The 20,583-nt window shown below is 39.1% G+C and overlaps 1 protein-coding gene across 1 annotated transcript; it reads right to left on the bottom strand.

Annotated features, from left to right (window-relative positions):
• Positions 1-14,747: 14,747 nt before the first annotated feature.
• On the bottom strand, positions 14,748-20,533 carry LOC103092429 (zinc-alpha-2-glycoprotein-like). The gene is made up of 5 exons (XM_056794249.1): positions 20,449-20,533; positions 18,789-19,049; positions 17,643-17,909; positions 15,358-15,636; positions 14,748-15,228 (listed from the first exon to the last, which is right to left on the bottom strand). The coding sequence occupies exons 1-5, from the start codon at positions 20,531-20,533 to the stop codon at positions 15,086-15,088; spliced, it is 1,035 nt and encodes a 344-aa protein (XP_056650227.1). The 3' UTR covers positions 14,748-15,085.
• Between the last annotated feature and the right edge of the window lie 50 nt (positions 20,534-20,583).

Raw genomic sequence — 20,583 nt, 5'->3', positions numbered from 1 at the left:
CTGCTGCTCCTCAGGCTGACCTGTCAATCAGACTGGCATCTCTCTTCCTAACCCTACATGGGTCATGTCTGTTATTAGCCAAAGTCCAGAAAAGCCCAGCACCAAGTTGGGGAAAGGGAGCCCCTATGTATATAGCATGGCTTTTTATCCTCTAACCCCACCCAGGATGGAGTTGACTCTGCTTAGACCCTGCCCTCCTCTCATTGGCATCTAACATGCCTTTTACCAACATGTAAAACCCAGTGGAATTACACATTCCTACAGGAGGAGGGTGAAAGGAGGGGAGGGATAGAGTTTGAATCATGTAGCCATGGAAAAATATTCTAAATCAATTAATTAAATAAAAATTTCCAAATTAAAAATAAAATAAAATAAAATAAAATGCCTGTTACCAGGCTGAAACTTTCCTTGCTTAGCAGACGTAAGAGAGGAAGGGAAACAGAGTTTCTGGTGAGGGTAGAGGGCCTCTGAGCATGGTAACCACCAGGCACTTTCTGGGAGACCCCAAGATCAACTAGTTATTTCAATTCCAGCCATCCAGTTGTTATTTCTATGTGTTCGTTGAACCTAGAAAGTATTATATCTGAAAGGGAACACCAGGGAGACTTCCTTCTGGAGGAGAGAAATGGGGAAGAAGCCCCATTTCTCCTTTCATCCTGCTCTCAGGGAACCCTTGATTTTATGGGGCAGTTTTTAATGGAGATACATGTCTCAAAATATGCTTTTAATAATCATAATAATAAATATAATATATAATATAATATAATAATAATAATAAAAATCAGTGAATATATACTTTTAAAGTTGGCAAAGGGCTTCATGTTTATTATTATCCCACTTGATTGTTACAACAATTGCTGTGGAGCAGGAACAGGCACTATTATACATCCTTATTTTTCAGATGAGGAAACTGAGTCCAAGATTGGTCAAATTGCTTTCTTAGGGTGAAAATGAGCTAAAGTCTAAGAAATAGTTCAGTGAGAAGTCATACTACCTCTAGGTCTGTTGATATTTTTGATTCTATTCCATATTGCCTTGCAATGCTGATTAATTTCTATCTCCTCTCAATTGTGGCCCCTGGATTACTGCCAGGGTTAGGGCACTGAATCTTAGATGGCATATTGTACTATTTGTAGACTCACCTTCTGTGTCTGGCTTTTTATCATGTATGCTGGGAGTTGTACTTCCTCATTCATTCCTGAGTCTGAATCCATTCCCTTCCCTGGGATTTGGACCTGGGGCTCTGGTTCTGGAAAGGGTTAACTTATCTTTATCCCTGGGCTTCAGTTATCATCTCCATGCATGTGACTCTGCAATTCTTGTCTATACACTGTTTCCCAGAGTTCATAGTCCTCTGTTTATGTGGTCCATGCAATTATTTCATATTTACCTTCTCTTACTTCTGTGTCTTCTTCTGCTCTATATGGCCAGGAGAACTGCCTTTATACTTATTGAGAAAGTCAGTGAAATTATTGATCATTTCTGTTGTTCTTGAGGACAGGCTCATGGCCATGGTGCTCCTGCCCTTGAAACTTGCTGTCCATGGTCCCAGACTTCCTTGGCCCCATTTTTTTCTAGATTACTCTATAGGAGTCTTGACCTCTTCATAGCATGGGCACTGCTGATCACATTCTTCTCTCCTCTGACACTGCTACCTCCCAGCAGAAGGCCCTCATCTCCTCAAACCTGAATTATTAAACTGTGTCTCTCTGCCTCAAGTTTCTCTCTCCCTTCCTGTCCCATTCTCTTGCTGTGGAATTGATCTTTCTAAAGCTCCTATCACGGACAGGATCATTTAACATCTACCTTCAAAGAACAATCTAATGTCACTAACCTTCTTGCTGTTCCTCACACCCCACACCTAATCACCTGACTCTGAGCATTTCCACTGGCTATCCTTGATTCCTGGAATCCTCTGTCTCCACATCTATATCTCCTATCAGCTTTAGCTTCTTTTAAGTATCAGTTTTGTTGTTCTTCCTCCTGCAGGAAGTCCTTTCCAGCTTTCCATTTCTGGTGCCCTTCTGAGGCTACTTCCAGTCTCTCCTGTATGTATATTTTTTGTTCACAGTTGCTTTTATATTGTGTTCTCCATTTGATTGTGAGCTTCTCTAAAGTAGGGATTGTTAAAGGGTGCTAAAAGACGATCTGCCCTTTGATCCAGCCTAAGCACTGCTGGGGTTGTACCCTAAAGAGATAATAAGGAAAAATACATGTACAAGAATATTCATAGCTGTGCTCTTTGTTTTTTCCATTTGAATTAGTTTATTTAGTCAATTTAGAACATTATTCCTTGGATGCAAAAATCACATTATTTCCCTTTTTCCCATCCACCCATCCTTCCCACAGCCAATGTGCAATTTCATTGGGTATTACTTGTGTCCTTGATCAGAACCTATTTCCATGTTGTTGATGTTTCCACTAGGATGTTCATTTAGAGTCTACGTCCCCAACCATATCCCCCTCAACCCATGTGATCAAGCAATTGTTTTTCTTCGGTGTTTAGTGTTTCCTCTGGATGTGGAGAGTGGTTTTTCTCCTGGGTTCCTCCAAGTTGTTCAGGGTCACTGCATTGCCACTAATGGAGAAATCCATTACATTTGATTGTATAACAATGTATCAGTCTCTATGTACAGTGTTTTCCTGGTTCTACTCCTTTCACTGCATCGATTCCTGGAGGTCATTCCAGTCTCCATGGAATTCTTCCACTTTATTATTTCTTTGAGCACAATAGTATTCCATCACCAACAGATACCACAATCTGTTCAGCCATTCCCCAACTGAAGGGCATCCCCTCATTTATCAATATTTTGCCACCACAAAGAGCACAGCTATGAGTATTTTTGTACAAGTCTTTTTCCTTATTATCTCTTTGGGGTACAAACCCAGCAGTGCTATGGCTGGATCAAAGGGGAGAAAGTCTTTTATCACCCTTTGGGCATATTTCCAAATTGCCCTCCAGAATGGCTGGATCAATTCACAACTCCACCAAAAATGAATTAGTGTCCCAACTTTGCCACATCCTTTCCAGTACTCATTACTTTCCTTTTCTGTCATGTTAGCCAATCTGCTAGGTGTGAGGTAATACCTCAGAGTTGTTTTGATTTGCATCTCTCTGATTATCAGAGATTTACAATACTTTTTGATGTGCTTATTAATAGTTTTGATTTCTTTAACTGAAAATTGCCTATTCATGTCCCTTGCCCATTTATTAATTGGAGAATGGCTTGATTTTCTGTTCAATTGGTTTAGCTCTTTGTAAATTTGAGTAATTCGACCTTTGTCAGAGGTTTTTGCAATGGAGATTGTTTCCCAATGTGCTGCTTCCCTTCTAATTTTGGATGCATTAGTTTTCTTTGTACAAAATCTTTTTAATTTGATGTAATCAAAATTATTGATTTTATATTTTGTGATTTTTCCTAGCTCTTGCTTGGTTTTAAAGACTTTCCTTTCCCAAATATCTGACAAGTATACTATTCTGTGTTTGCCTAATTTGCTTATAGTTTCCTCCTTTATATTCATGTCATTCATCCATTCTGAGTTTATCTTGGTGTAGGGTGTGAGATGTTGATCCAAACCTAATCTCTCCCATACTGTCTTCCAATTTTCCCAGCACTTTTTATCAAAAAGTGGGTTTTGGTCCCCAAAACTGGGATCTTTGGATTTATCATAGACTGTCTTGCTGAGATCATTTACCCCAAGTCTATTCCACTGATCCTCCTTTCTGTCTCTTAGGCAGTACCAAATTGTTTTGATAACCATGGCTTTATAGTATAGTTTGAGATCTGGGACTGAGAGGCCTCCTTCCTTTGCATTTTTTTTTCATGATTTCCCTGGATATCCATGACCTTTTGTTCTTCCCAAATGAACTTTGTTATATTTTTTTTCTAATTCAGTAAAAAAAAAATTTTGGAAGTTCAATGGGTATGGCACTAAATAAGTAAATTAATTTGGGTAGGATTTTTATTTTTATTATGTTATCTTGTCCCATCCATGAGCAATTAATGTTTTCCCAATTGTTTAGATCTAGTTTTAATTGCGTGGAGAGGGTTTTGTAGTTGTGTTCATATAGTTCCTGTGTTTGTCTCAGCAGATAGATTCCCAAGTATTTTATATTATCTAGGGTGATTTTATTTTTTTCCCATTTGAATTAGTTTATTTAGTCAATTTAGAACATTATTCCTTGGTTACATGAATCACATTATTTCCCTCCCTCCCCTCCCACCACCCTTCCCACAGCCGATATGCAATTTCACTGGGTAATATTCATGTCCTTGATCAGAATCTATTTCCAAGTTGCTGGTGTTTGCATTAGGATGATCATATAGTTCCTGTGTTTGTCTAGGCAGATAGATTCCTAAGTATTTTATATTGTCTAGGGTGATTTTAAATGGGATTTCTCTTTTGAATTCTTGCTGCTGAAATGAGTTGGATATATATAGAAATGCTGATGACTTATGTGGGTTTATTTTGTATCCTGCAACTTTGCTAAAATTGTTGATTGTTTCAACTAGTTTTTTGATTGGTTCTCTAGGATTCTTTAAGTATACCACCATATCATCCGCAAAGAGTGACAGCTTGGTCTCCTCACTGCCAATTTTAATACCTTCAATTTCGTTTTCTTCTCTAATTGCTACTGCTAGTGTTTCTAGTACAATGTTAAATAATAGAGGTGATAATGGGCATCCTTGTTTCACTCCTGATATTATTGGGAAGGCTTCTAGTTTATACCCATTGAAGATGATGTTTACTGATGGTTTTAGATATATACTGTTTATTATTTTTAGGAAAGGCCCTTCTATTCCTATACATTCTAGTGTTTTTCAATAGGAATGAGTGTTGTATTTTACCAAAGGCTTTTTCTGCATCTATTGAGATAATCATGTGATTTTTGTCAGTTTTCTTGTTAATATGGTCAATTATGTGGATCTTTTTCCTAATATTGAACCATCCTTGAATTCCTGGTATGAATCCTGCCTGATCATAGTGAATAACTCTCGTGATGACTTGCTGGAGTCTTTTTGCTAGTATCTTATTTAAGATTTTTGCACCTATATTCATTAAGGAGATTGGTCTATAGTTTTCTTTCTCTGTTTTGACCTGCCTGGCTTTGGGATCAGTACTATGTTTGTTCCATAAAATGAATTTGCTAGAACTCCTTCTTGGCTTATTCTGTCAAATAGTTTGTATAATATTGGGATTAGTTGTTCCTTGAATGTTTGATAGAATTTATTTGTGAATCCATCTGGACCTGGGGATTTTTTCTTAGGGAGTTCTTTGATGGCTTGTTCAATTTCTTTTTCTGATATGGGGTTGTTTAGGTAATTTATTTCTTCCTCTATTACTCTAGGCAATTTATATTTTTGTAAATATTCATCCACATCACCTAATTGGCATATCTATTGCCATATAATGGGGCATAATAATTTTAATGATTGCCTTAATTTCCTCTTCATTAGAGGTGAGGTTTCCCTTTTCATCTTGGATACTGTCAATTTGTTTTTCTTCTTTCCTTTTTAAAATTAGATTGACCAGTACTTTGTCTATTTTATTTGTTTTTTTTTCAAAGTACCAGCTTCTAGTCTTATTTATTAAATCAATAGTTCTTTGACTTTCAATTTTATTAATTTCTCATTTGATTTTTAGGATTTCTAATTTAGTCTTCATCTGAGAATTTTTAATTTGTTCAATTTCTAGTTTTTTAATTTGTATGCCCAATTCATTGGCCTCTGCCCTTCTTAATTTGTTAATATATGAACTCATGGATTTAAATTTTCCCCTGAGTACTGCTTTGGCTATATCCCATAGGTTTTTAAAGGATATCTCATCATTGTCATTTTCTTCAATGAAGTTATTAAATGTTTCTATGATTTTTTCTTTAACTAACCAGTTTTGGAGAATCATATTGTTTAATTTCCAAATAATTTTTGATTTACCTCTCCATGTATCCTTGCTAATTATCATTTTCATTGCATTGTGATCTGAGAAGGATGCATTTATTATTTCTGCTCTTTTGCACTTTTTTGCAATGTTTTTATGCCCTAATACGTGATCAATTTTTGTGAATGTACCATGTGCTGCTGAAAAGAAGGTATATTCTTTTTTGTCCTTATTTATTTTTCTTCACATGTCTACTAACCAACTTTTTCTAAGATTTCATTCACTTCTCTTACCTCTTTATTATTTATTTTTTGGTTTGATTTATCTAGTTCAGATAGAGGAAGTTTCAGGTCTCCTACTAGTATAGTTTTTCTATCTATTTCATCCTTGAGCTCCACTAGTTTCTCCTTTAGAAATTTGGATACTATGCCATTTGGTGCATACATGTTGAGTACTGATATTTCCTCATTGTCTATACTGCCTTTTATCAGGATGTAATTACCTTCCCTATCTCTTTTAACTAGGTCTATTTTTACTTTGTCTTTGACAGATATTATGATTGTGACTCCTGCCTTCTTTTTATCAGTTGATGCCCAATAGATTTGGCTCCATCCTTTTACTTTCACCCTATGTGTATCTAACTTCCTCATGTGTGTTTCTTGTAAACAGCATATGGTAGGGTTTTGTATTCTAATCCACTCTGCTATTCGCTTGCAGTTTATGGGTGAGTTCATTCCATTCACATTTAGAGTTATGATTACTAGCTGTGTATTTCCCAACATTTTAATTTCTACACCTGGTCCTGCCTTTTCTTCTTTTGCTATTACCTTCTGTACCAATGTTTGTTTTTAATCAGCTCCCCTAATTCCCACCCTTATTTTACTTCCCTTTCTACTCCCCTTTTTTCTCCCCCCCCTTATCTTCCCTATAGTCATTCTAAAACTACCCCCACCCTCTCCCTCTCTTATACTTCTTTCCTCTCCACCAGTTCATTTGTTACCCTTCTACTCCCCTATAGGGTGCAAATCTATTCTCTGTCCTAATGGATTGGATTGTTCTTCCCTCTTTGGGTCAATTTCAATGCATGTAAGAGTTGAGTATTTCCTATCTCCAACCTCTTTACCCTTCCAGTGTATTGATGTTCACTCGCCTCCTGCCATGAGCTTCTTTGTGACATATAAATTTACCCCCATTTGTTTCTTTTCCTATTTCTTTTAGTATTAACCTCTTTTTTTAGCTCTAGTTGTATCTATATATGTATATATACAGATGTATATGCATTTATGCATACATATATCTATATACCTATTTATGTCTCGTCATTTCATCCTATAAAGTTTGTTACTGTTCCCTCTAAGTGTAATTCTTCTAGCTGCCCAGGTGATAACAACAGTTTTTAAGAGATACCAATGATCTCTTTTCTTACAGGGATACATAACATTTTAACTTATTGAGTCTCTTAAAAAAAGGTTTTTTGTTTTGTTTTGTTTTGTTTTTCTTTTTTCCCCTCTTTTTAAATTACCTTTTGATGATTCTCTTGAGTTCTCTCCTTGGCATCAAATTTTCTGTTCAGGTCTGGTCTTTTCTTTATATGTTTTTGGGATTCTTCTATTTTGTTGAATGACCATATTTTCTCCTGTAAGAAAATATTCAATTTTCCTGCGTAGTTGATTCTTGGTTGTAGACCTACTTCCCTTGCTTTCCGGAATATCATATTCCATGCCTTTCTGTCCTTCAGTGTGGATGTAGCCAGATCCTGCATTATCCTCACTGTGGTTCCATGGTATCTGAATGCCTTCTTCTTGGAAGCTTGTAATATCTTTTCTTTGGTCTGGTAGTTCTTGAATTTGGCTATAACATTCATGGGTATTGTCAGTTGGGGATTAAGTACAGGAGGTGATCTGTGGATTCTTTCAATCTCCACTTTTCCCTCTCATTCTAGAATATCGGGGCAGGTTTCTTGAATAATTTCCTGTAGTGTTATGTCCAGGCTTTTTCTTTTGTCATGGTCTTCTGGTAGACCATTGATTATTAAATTGTCTCTCCTCAAACAATTTTCTAAATCCTCTGCTTTGTGAATGAGATGCTTCGTATTTTCCTCAATTTTTTCATTGTTTTGATTTTTGTTTTATAGTTTCCTGCTGCCTTGTGAGGTCACTTAATTCTAGTTTTTGTATTCTGGTTCTTAAAGACTGGATTTCATCACTGGCTTTTTGGTCATCCTTCTCCTTCTGGTCTGATTTTCTTTGGAGGTCATCTTTCATTCTCTTTACCTCATCTCTCATCTCCTTTGCCTCATCTTTCATCTTCTTTGCCTCATCTTTCATCTCCTTTGCCTCATTTTCAAGCTGGTTGATTCTGGCTTTCAAGCCAGTATTTTCTGTTTCCAGATGACTTATCTTAGTTTTTAAATTCTTTTTCCCAATTGTCTTCAGCCTCTCTTAATTGTGTTTTGAATTGCAATTTGATTTCTTCCAAAGCCTGTATCCAATTTGCTGGGATTTTTGATCTATCATTTACTGATCCCTCCTTCTCTGTTCCATTTGCTCTTAGTTTGTTGCCTGTATAGAAGCTGTCAATTGTAATTTCTTTCTTCTTTTTCTGTTATTTGCTCATATTTACCCCTTCTTTGCTCCCCATATTTGTCTGTGCTCTTGCTCCTCTCACTTTTTTGGTTTTGGGGCTTTCTGTCAGTCTCCCTTCTTAGAGCTTTGTCAGGAGCTATCTCTGTGCAGTCTGTGGGGGATGGGTGTTGGAGTTTGAGCTTCCCTGTCCTCTGGAGGCTTTTGATTGGATTAAAGTCCAGCAGCCTGTGGGGGAGGGGTGTTGCAGCTTGGGATTCCCTGACCTCTGAAGACTTTTGATGGGATTAAGTTCAGCTGAGTTGGGCTGGGTGTGCTCCAAGGCCAAAACCTCCTTCAAGGCTGGAGCAATATGGAGGGTCTCTGCAGATCTGACCAGGCTGCCCACTCTATGCTCCCTCTCCAGCTCCTTCCCCGCCACCTGTTTTTGATGCTCTGAGCCTGGCACAGCCCTGCCTGCAAGATACACCCTCTAGACCAGTGCCTTTGCCTGCCCAGAGGTTCCCACTGCTGCTGGAGGCTTAGCGCTCTAGGTGGTGGGGGAGGGGTCCTGGGACCTTCCTTCTGTCTTTCCCTTAAACCTGAGTGTTCTTGGATTCCGGCTTTTGGGGGCATACCTTTTGAATTGAATTCAGCAGGAGGGTTCCTTGTCTCTGTCTTGTTAGGTTTGATTTTTCAGTCCCCTAGGAACACTCAGTTTGTGATAGGTAAGGAAGGGTATTCAGAGGTCTGAACTTCTGCTGCTTCTAGGCTGCCGTCTTGGCTCCACCTCAAGTGTGCATCTCAGCTGTGCTCTTTGTGGTGGCAAAAAAATTGGAAAATGTGGGGCTGCCCTTCAATTGGGGAATGGCTAAATAGATTGTGGTATATGTTGGTGATGGAATACTATTGTGCTCAAAGGAATAAAGTGGAGGAATTCCATGGGAACTGGAAGCACCTCCAGGAATTGATGCAGAGTGAGAGGAGCAGAACCAGGAAAACATTGTACACAGAGACTGATACACTGTGGTACAACTGAATGTAATGGACTTCTCCATTAGTGGCAATGCAATGCTCCAGAAAAACTTGGAGGGACCTACAAGACAGAATACTATCCACATTCAGAGGAAAAACTGTGGGAGTAAAAACACAGAAGAAAAACAACTGCTTGATTACATGGGTCGAGGGGAAATGGTTGAGGATATAGACCCTAAATGAATATCCTAGTACAAATATCAACATCATGGAAATAGATTCTGATTGAGGACACATGTAATACTCAGTGGAATTGCACATTGGCTATTGGAAGGGCAGGGGGAGGGGAGGGAGGAATAGAATATGATTTTTGTAACCAAGGAATAATGTTTGAAATTGATCAAATAAAATAAAAAATAAAGTAGGGATTGTTTTTTGCCTCTATTTGTATCTCCAACCATTTAGCACATTGCCTACAACCTAGTAGCTTTAAAAGAAAAACATCCTTTTCTCTCATCTCAGATTAAATACTGTGTATTGGTTCCAAGTCAGAAGAGTAATAAGGGCTAGGCAATGGTGGTTAAGTGACTATCCCAGGGTCACACTGCTCAAAAGCATCTGAGGTCATATTTGAACCCAGGACATTTTGTTTCTGGATTTGGTTCTCAATCTAATGAGCCTCCTAGTGACTCCAACATGTTAGTTGTTTAATCTATGTGTTGACTGGCTGATTGTAGTTTTTCTTTTGGATTTCTTGCTTATTTATTTATTTTTGGTGAGGTCCTTTTATTTAGATTTTTGCTGTAATACTTGTGAGTGAGGTAAACTCTTTTTCAACCATTGATACCTACATTTTAACCAGAAATTAGACAATTTTCTTAGCTTGTGATTACTCTCTGTGTTATATACACACACACAGTCTTCTTCTGCCCAATGGATTCTGGGCAGTTGGGAATGTGCAGTAACATCTACTTGTTGGAGTGTTGTATTTGAGATTCTTCCTCTGGTGTGGCTTGGGCTAGGGGGTCATTGAGGCTTCTTCTAAATCTGACAGTCTATCACTCTATAAAAAGGAAGAGAGTTTGAGGCGTCCTCTTTACCACAAAGAAGTACACCTGTGGAGGGTCTAATAATACCCAGAGCTTCCTTCATGGTTTTCCCAATTATTCTATACCTGTGAACCTTTATTTTATAGAAGTGCTCTGGAAAGCCTCCTGAGGCAGTACAAGCCACAAATTGCCTGAGTTCTTTGAAAGAGGACACTAATTGGCCTAGGAGAGAGGAACTCTGGAAAGGCTAGAGTTGAAGGATTTAATACCACTTTTGGAGTTTGTCCCCATTTATTATTAGAGGCATGCATTTGTCAGGCAGTGGCCATGGGACTTTTCTAGTTGGAGATCAGAGTAAGTGGATACTTTGTCTACTGAAGAAGTGACCTAGGGCTAACTCTTTAAACATTTATAGGTAGCATCACTCTTTAATATGGAGTTATCTTAAACACAAAATTTTTTGAGTCATTTCTCCACCTCTAGATCCTCAAGAACAAAGGCTAACTAGATCATCTTCTTTTGTGTCCCTCACAGTCATTAGCTCTGACTTTGGTATACCACAGTTGCTCAAGAAATATTTGATTATGTCATGGTCACAACTCTCAGGGAGTATCAGTGACACTAACTGAGTTTTAGAGCACATGTAGTTTGTTTCTGTACTTATTTAGACTGATGTTTTCTTACCTCAAGCCACAAACCCACTCTGACTTTGAAGAGAGTGATGAATATTTCCTGTAAAGTAGGGGAAGACAGAGAGATAGTTGGTTAAAGGGGGAGGGAGTAGACCAGACAACAGTTTCCTTCAACTCCTACATCCTCCCTGTGATAGAACTTATCAAAAAGTCCCTATGATTTCCAAAGAAAGAACATTGTTCCTTCAATTTATTTCTTAAGGGCCTTGATCTCAGAAGCCATTTTCCTTATGTTTGAGGTCATTTCCACTTCCAACTTCTTGGCCTTTGTGGTACTTAGAATCCTCCTTGCCTCCTATAGTAGAGAGGCAGCCACAGTGCTGATCATATTTAAGAGTCAACCAGTAACAACTGTCAGTATCATTACTGGACAAAGTTCAATGTCAAGGAGGTATCTTGGAGAGAACCTGGCCTCAGATTTGAACTGCTTCTCTCTGTTTGATTCATCAACAAATTAAATGATCCCTACCACATAGAAGGCAGTCTTCCAGATTGGTACATATACATCAAAATATGTATGCATATCTACCTATAAGTGTAAAAGTCTATAAATGTGCGTATACCCATCTATTCCTCTCTATATTTAGTGGTTTGCATCCATACTCCACTCTCACACCACACAGAAATCTCAGAGGGATGTAAGTTGTCCCCTAGTCCCTTGGCTGAATTGAAATCAAGCTCATGGGTCTCCCACATTGAGACTCTTCTTTTCCCTCTTTTGGAAACTGGGACAACTTTTCACATACTTCAGTCCTGCAGAATCTTGCTGTTCTGAAGGTCTTGTAAATGGTTCCCTAATGAAGTCAGTAATTTCTTTCAGTGCTAGAAGATGGTGCCCATCTGGACCAGGTAAGTTGAAATCATTGAGAGAAGTTTAGTGACTTCCTCTATCTTTGCTGTCTTCCTTCAAGGAGACCAATTCTTCAAGTCCCTGACGGATGCGACACTCATGGACACTGATCCTGCTTTCTGATTCACTATACAGAGAGAGAAATATATATATATATATATATATATATATATATATATATATAGAGAGAGAGAGAGAGAGAGAGAGAGAGAGGGAGGGAGGGAGGGAGGGAGAAAGAGAGAGAGAGAAAGAGGGAGGAGTGAGGGAGGGAGAAAGAGAGAGAGAGAGAGAGAGAGGGAGGAGTGAGGGAGGGAGAAAGAGAGAGAGAGAGGGAGGGAGGGAGAAAGAGAGAGAGAGGGATGGAGGGAGAAAGAAGAGAGAGAGAAAGAGAGGGAGGGAGGGAGAGAGAGAGAGAGAGAGAGAGAGAGAGAGAGAGAGAGAGAGAGAGAGAGAGAGAGAGAGAGGGAGGGAGGGAGGGAGGGAGGGAGGGAGGGAGAAAGAGAGAGAGAGAAAGAGGGAGGAGTGAGGGAGGGAGAAAGAGAGAGAGAGAGAGAGGGAGGAGTGAGGGAGGGAGAAAGAGAGAGAGAGAGGGAGGGAGGGAGGGAGAAAGAGAGAGAGAGGGATGGAGGGAGAAAGAGAGAGAGAGAAAGAGAGGGAGGGAGGGAGGGAGAGAGAGAGAGAGAGAGAGAGAGAGAGAGAGAGAGAGAGAGAGAGAGAGAGAGAGAGAGAGAGAGAGAGAGAGAGAGAGAGAGAACTGCAAGAGAATTTGGTCTAGCCTCCACAATTATTGTGTGCAGCTGTTGCTTACCACTCTGGCTACTCTGGTTTCCTTCATGTGGTGACAGAATTGTTAGTGAGGAGTGATACTATAGATAGTAACCATAGAAAAGCAGATAAGAGTTAGAGAGAGCTTTGGAGCACCTGACTAGAGCCCATGAAACATCTCCTTTAGGCATCATGGTTTGGCCAGTTTGCATACATATTAACATACATGCAACACATACATCTATACAGTCTGTTCTGTTTTGATTATACCTGTCCTGAGGGACCATCCCATCTTAATGAGAAGTTATTGTGATACCAAAGAAAAAGGAGCCCGTTCCGGATCAGTATCAAATATTTTATTTGGGAAAGCTTATTCATGAGGAGGTTCTGTGTTGTAGCAGGACAACCCCAGTTTAGACCAGATATGTGGAAATAGAACAAAGAAGACATTGTACCAGGGATGATCCAGGGTCACATTCACATTTCCCCATGAGACAGAGCTGCTTTTTCTGTTTACTTTAACCATGATACCCCATATCACATTATCACACTCATGCTCCCAACACGCATAGTCCTGTTGCTCTGGACATAAATGAGTGACAGGACATTTTTTAAAGGGAAGATGATTGATTCTTCACATAAGGCAGTGAGCTGAACTTCATTTATCAACATGATAACTCAATGTTATTAAGGTATATAATCCTTCCCACTCTTCCTTTTTTTTTTTAATCTAGATATATTCTATCATGGGGATGGGGAAATCCAAGTGAGGAACTCTCTCTATAAGTGAAGGTTTGTACTTTCTAGAATTTACTCTTGGAGGCTCTGAATATGACATGTTCAAGGCCACATACCCAATACATGAGACTTGAATCCAAGTGTTCCTAATTTCAGGACAGAGTCTCTATTCTTGTATTCTTGTATACCATGCTATCTATTAATTTGAGCATAGGAAGTATTTAATAAATACTTATTCTAATGAGTTGAAAGAGATGATTTGTGAGCGTTGTGTCACCTCCCCTAAATTTTCACGTCTACCAATCACAATAGACACTTTTCCTAGGACTACCCATTCTTAGTTCTTACCACTCTTTAGTTCTCACCTTCTCTGGGTAGATTATATCTTCTAAGTACTTCACACCTTTTTGCTAAGCTTGCCCCTTGACCTTTTAGTGATTAATTTAACCTTTATAGGTACTTAGCACCCTTTTGTATTAGATCTAAAAATAGACCTAGCTTAAGATTTTGGCCTCACTATAAGTATGGGTTGGGGACTTTTCATTGTTCACTAAGGAGTTTTACAACTTTATCTTCCCCTAAAGTATGACTAAGTATGGGTGGAGTAAAGTTCTCAATACATTCCTGATTGATTAAACAATACCTCCATTGTTTAAATAGGGAATAGCCTTAATCAAATGTTCTAAGGTAGAGTCTGAGAAATTTTAAGAATCACAGTGTCTACCAAGAGAAGTTTCTTCACTAAGAGCTACCATGTTTTTGATGGCTTGGATGAAGCCATAGATGACATGTACATCAAATTTGGAGATGATTCCAATCCAGGAGGGGTAGCTAATGCCATAAAAAATATAAATAAAAGCAGGGGATCAGGCAGGATAGCAAAAAGATTTTAAAGGGTAGGTCAATGGGTAAAATATAATAAGATGAAATTTGATAGGGGTTATTCCAATAGAAGGTAAAGTCTATGAGATCAGAGACTATTTTCCTTTTGTCTTTGTGTTACAAGATTTTAGCAAAACACGAATAGGTCCTTGACAAATTCTCATTGGATTGCATTGGATTAGATTGAAATATATATAAAATTTGAATACTATCATTGTGTAAAATGCATACACATGCACAAACCAATAAAATATTTTCTGCAATCATAAAGACTTAGGTATTTTAATGAACTGAAATACTTCATCGAAATCAGGAACATGACCTGGCCTTGGCATGAAAGTTTTAAAAAAGTGTTCTCTAATTGTATTAATAGAGTCATAATGATTACTAATATTTCCATTGCACTTAAAGGTTTGACTGGCACTTCATGCGAATATTACTGTGATGCAGGTGCCATTAATATCCCCCTTTTACAGATAAGCTGACTGAGGTTTAGAAATATTCACTTGCCAGGATGTTATTGAGGAGTTTTTTAATCAGGTAAGATTTGTATTTCATAGACTTTTTGTACTTCTTTGGTCCTAAGATTCTGGGATTCTCTTCTCAAAACATTTTCTTACAATCACTTATTGAGGTTGCTATGATAGCAATATCTCCTGTCTCCTTGGTGCTACCAATCCAAAAATCTTCCTGTCACTTCTCTCTTCTTACATGCATACCTGTCTTCCTCATCTTCCATTTAATGAAGACCCCAGCAGACCTCAGCAGTAGGATGACAGCCAACATGATGCCCAGTGCAAGAATCCAAGGCTTGTTCATGGTGGGCTTTTTAGGGACTAAATACAAATAAAGAGTAGAATGTAAGTGAGTGTGCATTCAATGAAAGCAGTGGGGAGAGGATGGGACTATATTTGGGGGCCCAGTTTCTTAGGGATATAATGAGAGTATGTGGCTAAAACACTGACCTGGATACATAGCAGGACTTATCAGTTCACTGTGTTCTACAACACAGGTATAACCTGCACCTGAGTCCTCTGGTGGGAGCTCCAAGGTAACTTTGAGGTAGAAGGTGGAATCCATATTGGGCAGGGTGCCACTGGAACTCTCATTTCCCCATATCCCCAGCTTCCCATTCCTTTCCCAGTGCATCAGGATGGAGCGAGGGTAGAAACCTGAGGCAATGCAGGAGAGAATGATGCTGCCTTCTGGGCTGACATGTTGAGATACAGCCACCTCAGGGGCCACTAGGAGGAGAGATCAAGAAAGAAGGCTTCATGTCACAATCTTAGTCAGTGTTTGATGCTTCCATTATCTTTACCTTCATTAATGTTCTCAATTTGCTAAATGCAACATCTGTAAACCCTAAAATTTCTTGGACTTATAAATGTTGGAAATTTCACCATTGGGAAATTTCATACTTGAAAATTTTCCTACTGATAGTCTATTGGAATGTGAACCCCCTTGGCATGGGAGGTTCCTCCTCCTCCCTTCTTAAGATTACTTTAGGACAGAAACCTTTTGCTGAACAAGGGAAAGGGCTTTGACCTATGCTTAAGCATAGAACAGGAAGTTCTTTGAGTCATGATTGATTTTAGAATTGATACAATAGAGATACTTGGAATGACAGAACCAGGTCTTGGAAATTACAATCTCCACCCTACTCAGTCCTAACAGGATTTAGGAAGGGCTGCAGCATAGATCAAAATTTAATTATTCCAATCTCCACCCTACTCAGGGTAACAGGATTTAGGAAGGGCTGCAGCAAAGGATCAAGATTTAATTATTTGAGAATATGACCTTCAACAGACATGTGCAAAGCCACAGACCTCTGGGCGGTCCTGGGTTAAGGTAGAGCCACCATTGGCACAGAGAAGACATGGACAGTGATTGGTAGATGTGAGAACTGAGGGGAGGGAACTTGGATGGTTTCCTTAAAGAGAGAGGGGTCTGAGGACGAGAGGGGTGGTTGAAGAGGTTTTGCTCTGAGAGGTTGTGCTCTGAGAAGCTTGCTCTGAAGGAAGCTGGAGGTGGAGGCCCCTGAGACTGTTTCTCCATTTTGGTCACGTGAGTGATAGGGACTGATCTCTTTTCTTTGCCTCAGCTATCTAAGGGCTTGGGCCTTTTGGCCCAGCCTAAACAGAGGGGGTATTTAAGCCCTATTCCCTTCTCTCCCCTTTCTCTCTCTCTCTCTCTCTCTCTCTCTCTCTCTCTAATACCTTTCTTCCTCCTGTTTGTAATTAAACTCCATAAAAAGTTGACTGCTGACTTGAGTTTTCATTTAGGAATTTCATAGCTGAATTCCTTGGCGACCTTAAATTAATATATATCAGTCTTTTAAGTGATTTCCTTGTCACACATCTCCTATGCTGTGAGAGTAGCTTTTATTTCTGTGTATCACCCTGGACACCTAGAAGAGTGCTAGGTTAGTCCTAGTTACTGAGTCACCATCATTTAGTTTTGACAAACATCATCAGCAGTTTTCTAAACCATCTTCAAGAAGCTTAGTCTTGTGTGACCCATGATTGTATTAGTGGTGTTACTCCTGAACATGAAGATTGCATACTCACCTTGCTTACTAGGCTTTTCTTCATGTATCTCTGTCACTCCCTCCCTAAATGAAAGTAAAGCATTACTGGTGGCCAACATCTTGATGCTGATATTCTAAATTTGGCTAGACTGCTTTACACAGCAGATACATAGTTCATCATCCCTGGGCCTATGAACATAGAGTTCTCAGCCTGGGAGATCATTTCAGAATATATATTTACCTGTCCTGATTTTTGAACTGCTAGAGTCACCCTCCTGCCTTGATGAGTCATGGGAGGAAGACTTTAACTTGAGAAATAGAAAAAGGAAAGAAAAAAAGAATGGAAGGGAGAAAGAAAATAAAAGGGAAGGAAGGAAAAAAGGAAGGAAAGAAAAGACTTAAATAACAGAAAAAGAAGGAAAAGAAAAGAAAGTAGAGAAAAAAGAAAGGAAAAGGATAGATGAAAAGAGAAGGAAGGAAAGTGGGAAAGAAGGAAATATGGAAAAGAAAAAAGAAAATAAGAAAGTAAGAAAAAGAAAAGAAAGAAAAAAGAAAGAATCTAATGCAAACTTTCTCATTTTTAAAACAAATTTTTCCATTGTCAACTGGGGCTATGATCAGAAGGTCCCTACCAGCCTCTTTCTCTGGGGCTCCAGTGTCTGCACAAGATCATGGAGGTGACCTAGACCTTCAAGGAGGATATTGGAAGAAGTAAACACTCACCATTATTCCTTAAGTTTGAATACCCAATGATTTTCTTCATCAAGTCAGCACAATATAGCTTCATGTAGCTTTTCCTTAGACTGGTCCAGAGGGGACTCTCCAGAATGTATGGGTATTGCTTAACTTCAGGATTTATGTTCTCCCAGTGCCCAACCTCTTCATCTATCCGGTAACTTTCCTTCCCATTCCAAATTAAATGGATGTGACTCCTTACTGTGATGTCATTGTCTATTTCACATTCTCCCAGGAGCTGGGCTGTGTGGTTTCCTGTGGAGGAACATAGAGTTGGGCTCCTTTGGGTGGAAAGGGGGCAGGGAACCCAAAGGAGAGGCCCATCTTTGGGGAAGATGAAGGAAAAGAGTTTTCCTTTTTTAAAAACACTGGGGGCTATTTATGGTTTGGGTTAAATTATTTTGTGGCTCCCAATCAAGTCAGAATATCTCCAGAGAAACACAGGAAATTCAGATAGGGTAGACTAACTTAAGAGTTCGGTTCTCTTCATTCTGGGTCTATGTCCATTTCTACTCCATACAATTTGAACTCTCATGTTATGCCATGTGTCCCCAAATTCTTAGTGCATGTTCTTGCTTTTTAAGGTCTATGGGCAATTTATATCTGAATTTTGGTATTATCTTTCCTTTCAAAAAAACTGCAGAAAAACTGCCTTGTTGTGTATGTGGGTTTCTGCTGTGTTTAATTGCAGGAATAAAAGATAATGAAAGGAATTGGTGCAAGAACTAGTCTCTAAAATCCAGATGAAGAGAGAGATCAGTAACTAAGATAGACTACAGCACATTTCTAAGCTCCAGAACTGAAAAAGAGCATGGGACTTTATTCTCTGAGTTCAGATTTATTGATTAAGAACTTTTGGCAAGCAGTGAAAGTCCCTGGGCAGAAGGAAGGAGTCTCTTAAAAGCATTACAGGAGATGGTGATCTTGGATTTTAATCCAACTGGGTGAAGCCTAAGGCTCAGGGCTGGATCCTTCTTAGCTCTTTCTCCAGAGAAGGATACAGTGGGTTGGGACCAAAGAAATTTGTCTTAGTGGGATGATCTACTGGGATCCATGGATCTGCTGGGCTTGGGAGAGAATCAGACAAAGTATGATAAAAAACAGGATTGGGGGAAATGAGTTGATCTGACTTACTATGTTTGTTAATGTCATTCCATGCTAAGTACTGGATTGGCCAGAGGAAATCTTGCTCATGGTTCACCAGTGAATTATGCCACTGGGTAAGATAATTGACTCCCAATACTTTGGAGATCCAGGGTATCTTGATAGTAATTTGCTTCTGTCCTTTCTTATAAGATGCCACTTCAACGTCATCTATGAGGCTAATTGCACTTAGTTCCAAGACTGAGTGGTGTGTACCCACTGTGGTGAACTGAAGCTCATGTCTGTGGTGGACTGAATTATAGGAAGGAAGAGAAGAAGAGAAAATGATGTTTCAGGTTTGGGGATACCAGAGGACCCTCACATCTCCTCTCAGCCATTTCTTCTTCCTTTCTCTGTCTCCCACCCTCATTAAATGTAACTAAACAGATGACTCCAAAATGTAAATATCCAACTCTTAGTCTCTTTCTTTTGAGCTCCAAGTATCATCAGCTAGTTGGTGCAGTGGATAGAGTGCTGGACTTGTAGTTAGAAAGACTTGAGTTCAAATCTAGTCTCAGACATTTATGCTGTATGATCCTGGGCAAATAAATCACTTAAGCTCTTTAAACCTGAGTTTCCTTATACATAAAATGAGAACAGTAAAGACACTGACCTCTTAGGGTTCTATTGGTACACAAAGGAGATATTTAAAAGGGAATTATTACAGTACCTACTGCATTAGTAGTAGATTAATAAATGCTTATTTAAAAATTAAATTAATTAGATTGCTCTCTCTAATTAGATTGCTTATAGGTATTTGAAAGTCAATATGTCAAAAATGCAAGTCATTCACTTTTCTCTAAACCTACGCTTCTTACTTTCTATTTTTGTCAAGAACAGCACTAATATTCCAATCATCCAGATTTGTAATCTCAAATCCATTCTAAAATCTTCCCTTTCTCGGTCCTTCCCCAATATCTGACCAGTGGACAAGCCCAACAAATTCCACCTCCAGCTCCTCTCTCAGATCTCTCTCTTTCTCTCCATTCACCCCCCCCCCCCCTCCGCATCCTAGTTCAGGCCCTTATTCCCTCTCACCAGGATTTTGGCAATTTCCTCCTCAGTGGGTTTCCTTCTTTTGAATTCTCCCCTCTCCAATCAGTCCTCCCCAATCTTCCCATTTTCTATTCCCAAAGCACACACTCCATCTCCCTAACTGCCTCTAGGATAAAATGCAAACTTTGGCAGCTAATGACATTTCGAGTCATTCCTCTACCAATTTTAGCCAACTTTAACAGGTAGTTCTCCCCTAATTTTTTGTTCTATTTTTGTAGTCCTTCCCTTCATGCATTCCAAATTGGCCCATTCACGCTGAACATTCCATCCTGGGACCACAATTGTTAGTTTCCCCCTTCAGAGTTACTTTTCATCTCCTTTTGATCCATCTTGTGTTATTTATTAGTTGCATTTTGTCACTCTCTTTATGGTATGAGCTCCTCTTAGGCAGAGACTTGGTTTTATTTGATTTTGGGGATTGTAGTGGTATACCTAGTACATAGAATTTTAGAAGTATCACAATTGTTTAATAGATGATTGTTGACTGACTGTCTTACTCAAAGCTCTTTGAAGGAAATGAGTAAGTTGTTCCCATCAGACCCCAAGCTCCATTGTCTCTACACTATCTACTGAACCCCCTTCTCTCTAGACTTACCTGCCTGTGTCTTTCTCAAAGTAAATACTTCTAGAATGAGAAGCCCAGTTGAAAAGAACCATCTCGAGCTCCTCTGACTCTCCATGGCCCACAGTGTGGGGGCACCTGGCTTCATCAAGCACACCACAGCTGGGG

The sequence above is a fragment of the Monodelphis domestica genome, chromosome 1, assembly GCF_027887165.1.
Source record: "Monodelphis domestica isolate mMonDom1 chromosome 1, mMonDom1.pri, whole genome shotgun sequence".
NCBI lineage: Eukaryota > Metazoa > Chordata > Mammalia > Didelphimorphia > Didelphidae > Monodelphis > Monodelphis domestica.
This window is presented reverse-complemented; position numbering and strand designations above follow the sequence as displayed.

Coding starts and splice junctions, on each gene's coding strand:
- LOC103092429 (XM_056794249.1), bottom strand. CDS start 20,533: ATGGAGAGTCAGAGGAGCTCGAGATGGTTCTTTTCAACTGGGCTTCTC. Junction 19,050..20,448: donor TTTGAGAAAGACACAGGCAG/GTAAGTCTAGAG, acceptor CCTATAATTCAG/TCCACCACAGACATGAGCTT. Junction 15,229..15,357: donor AAGTCCTGCTATGTATCCAG/GTCAGTGTTTTA, acceptor ATTTGTATTTAG/TCCCTAAAAAGCCCACCATG.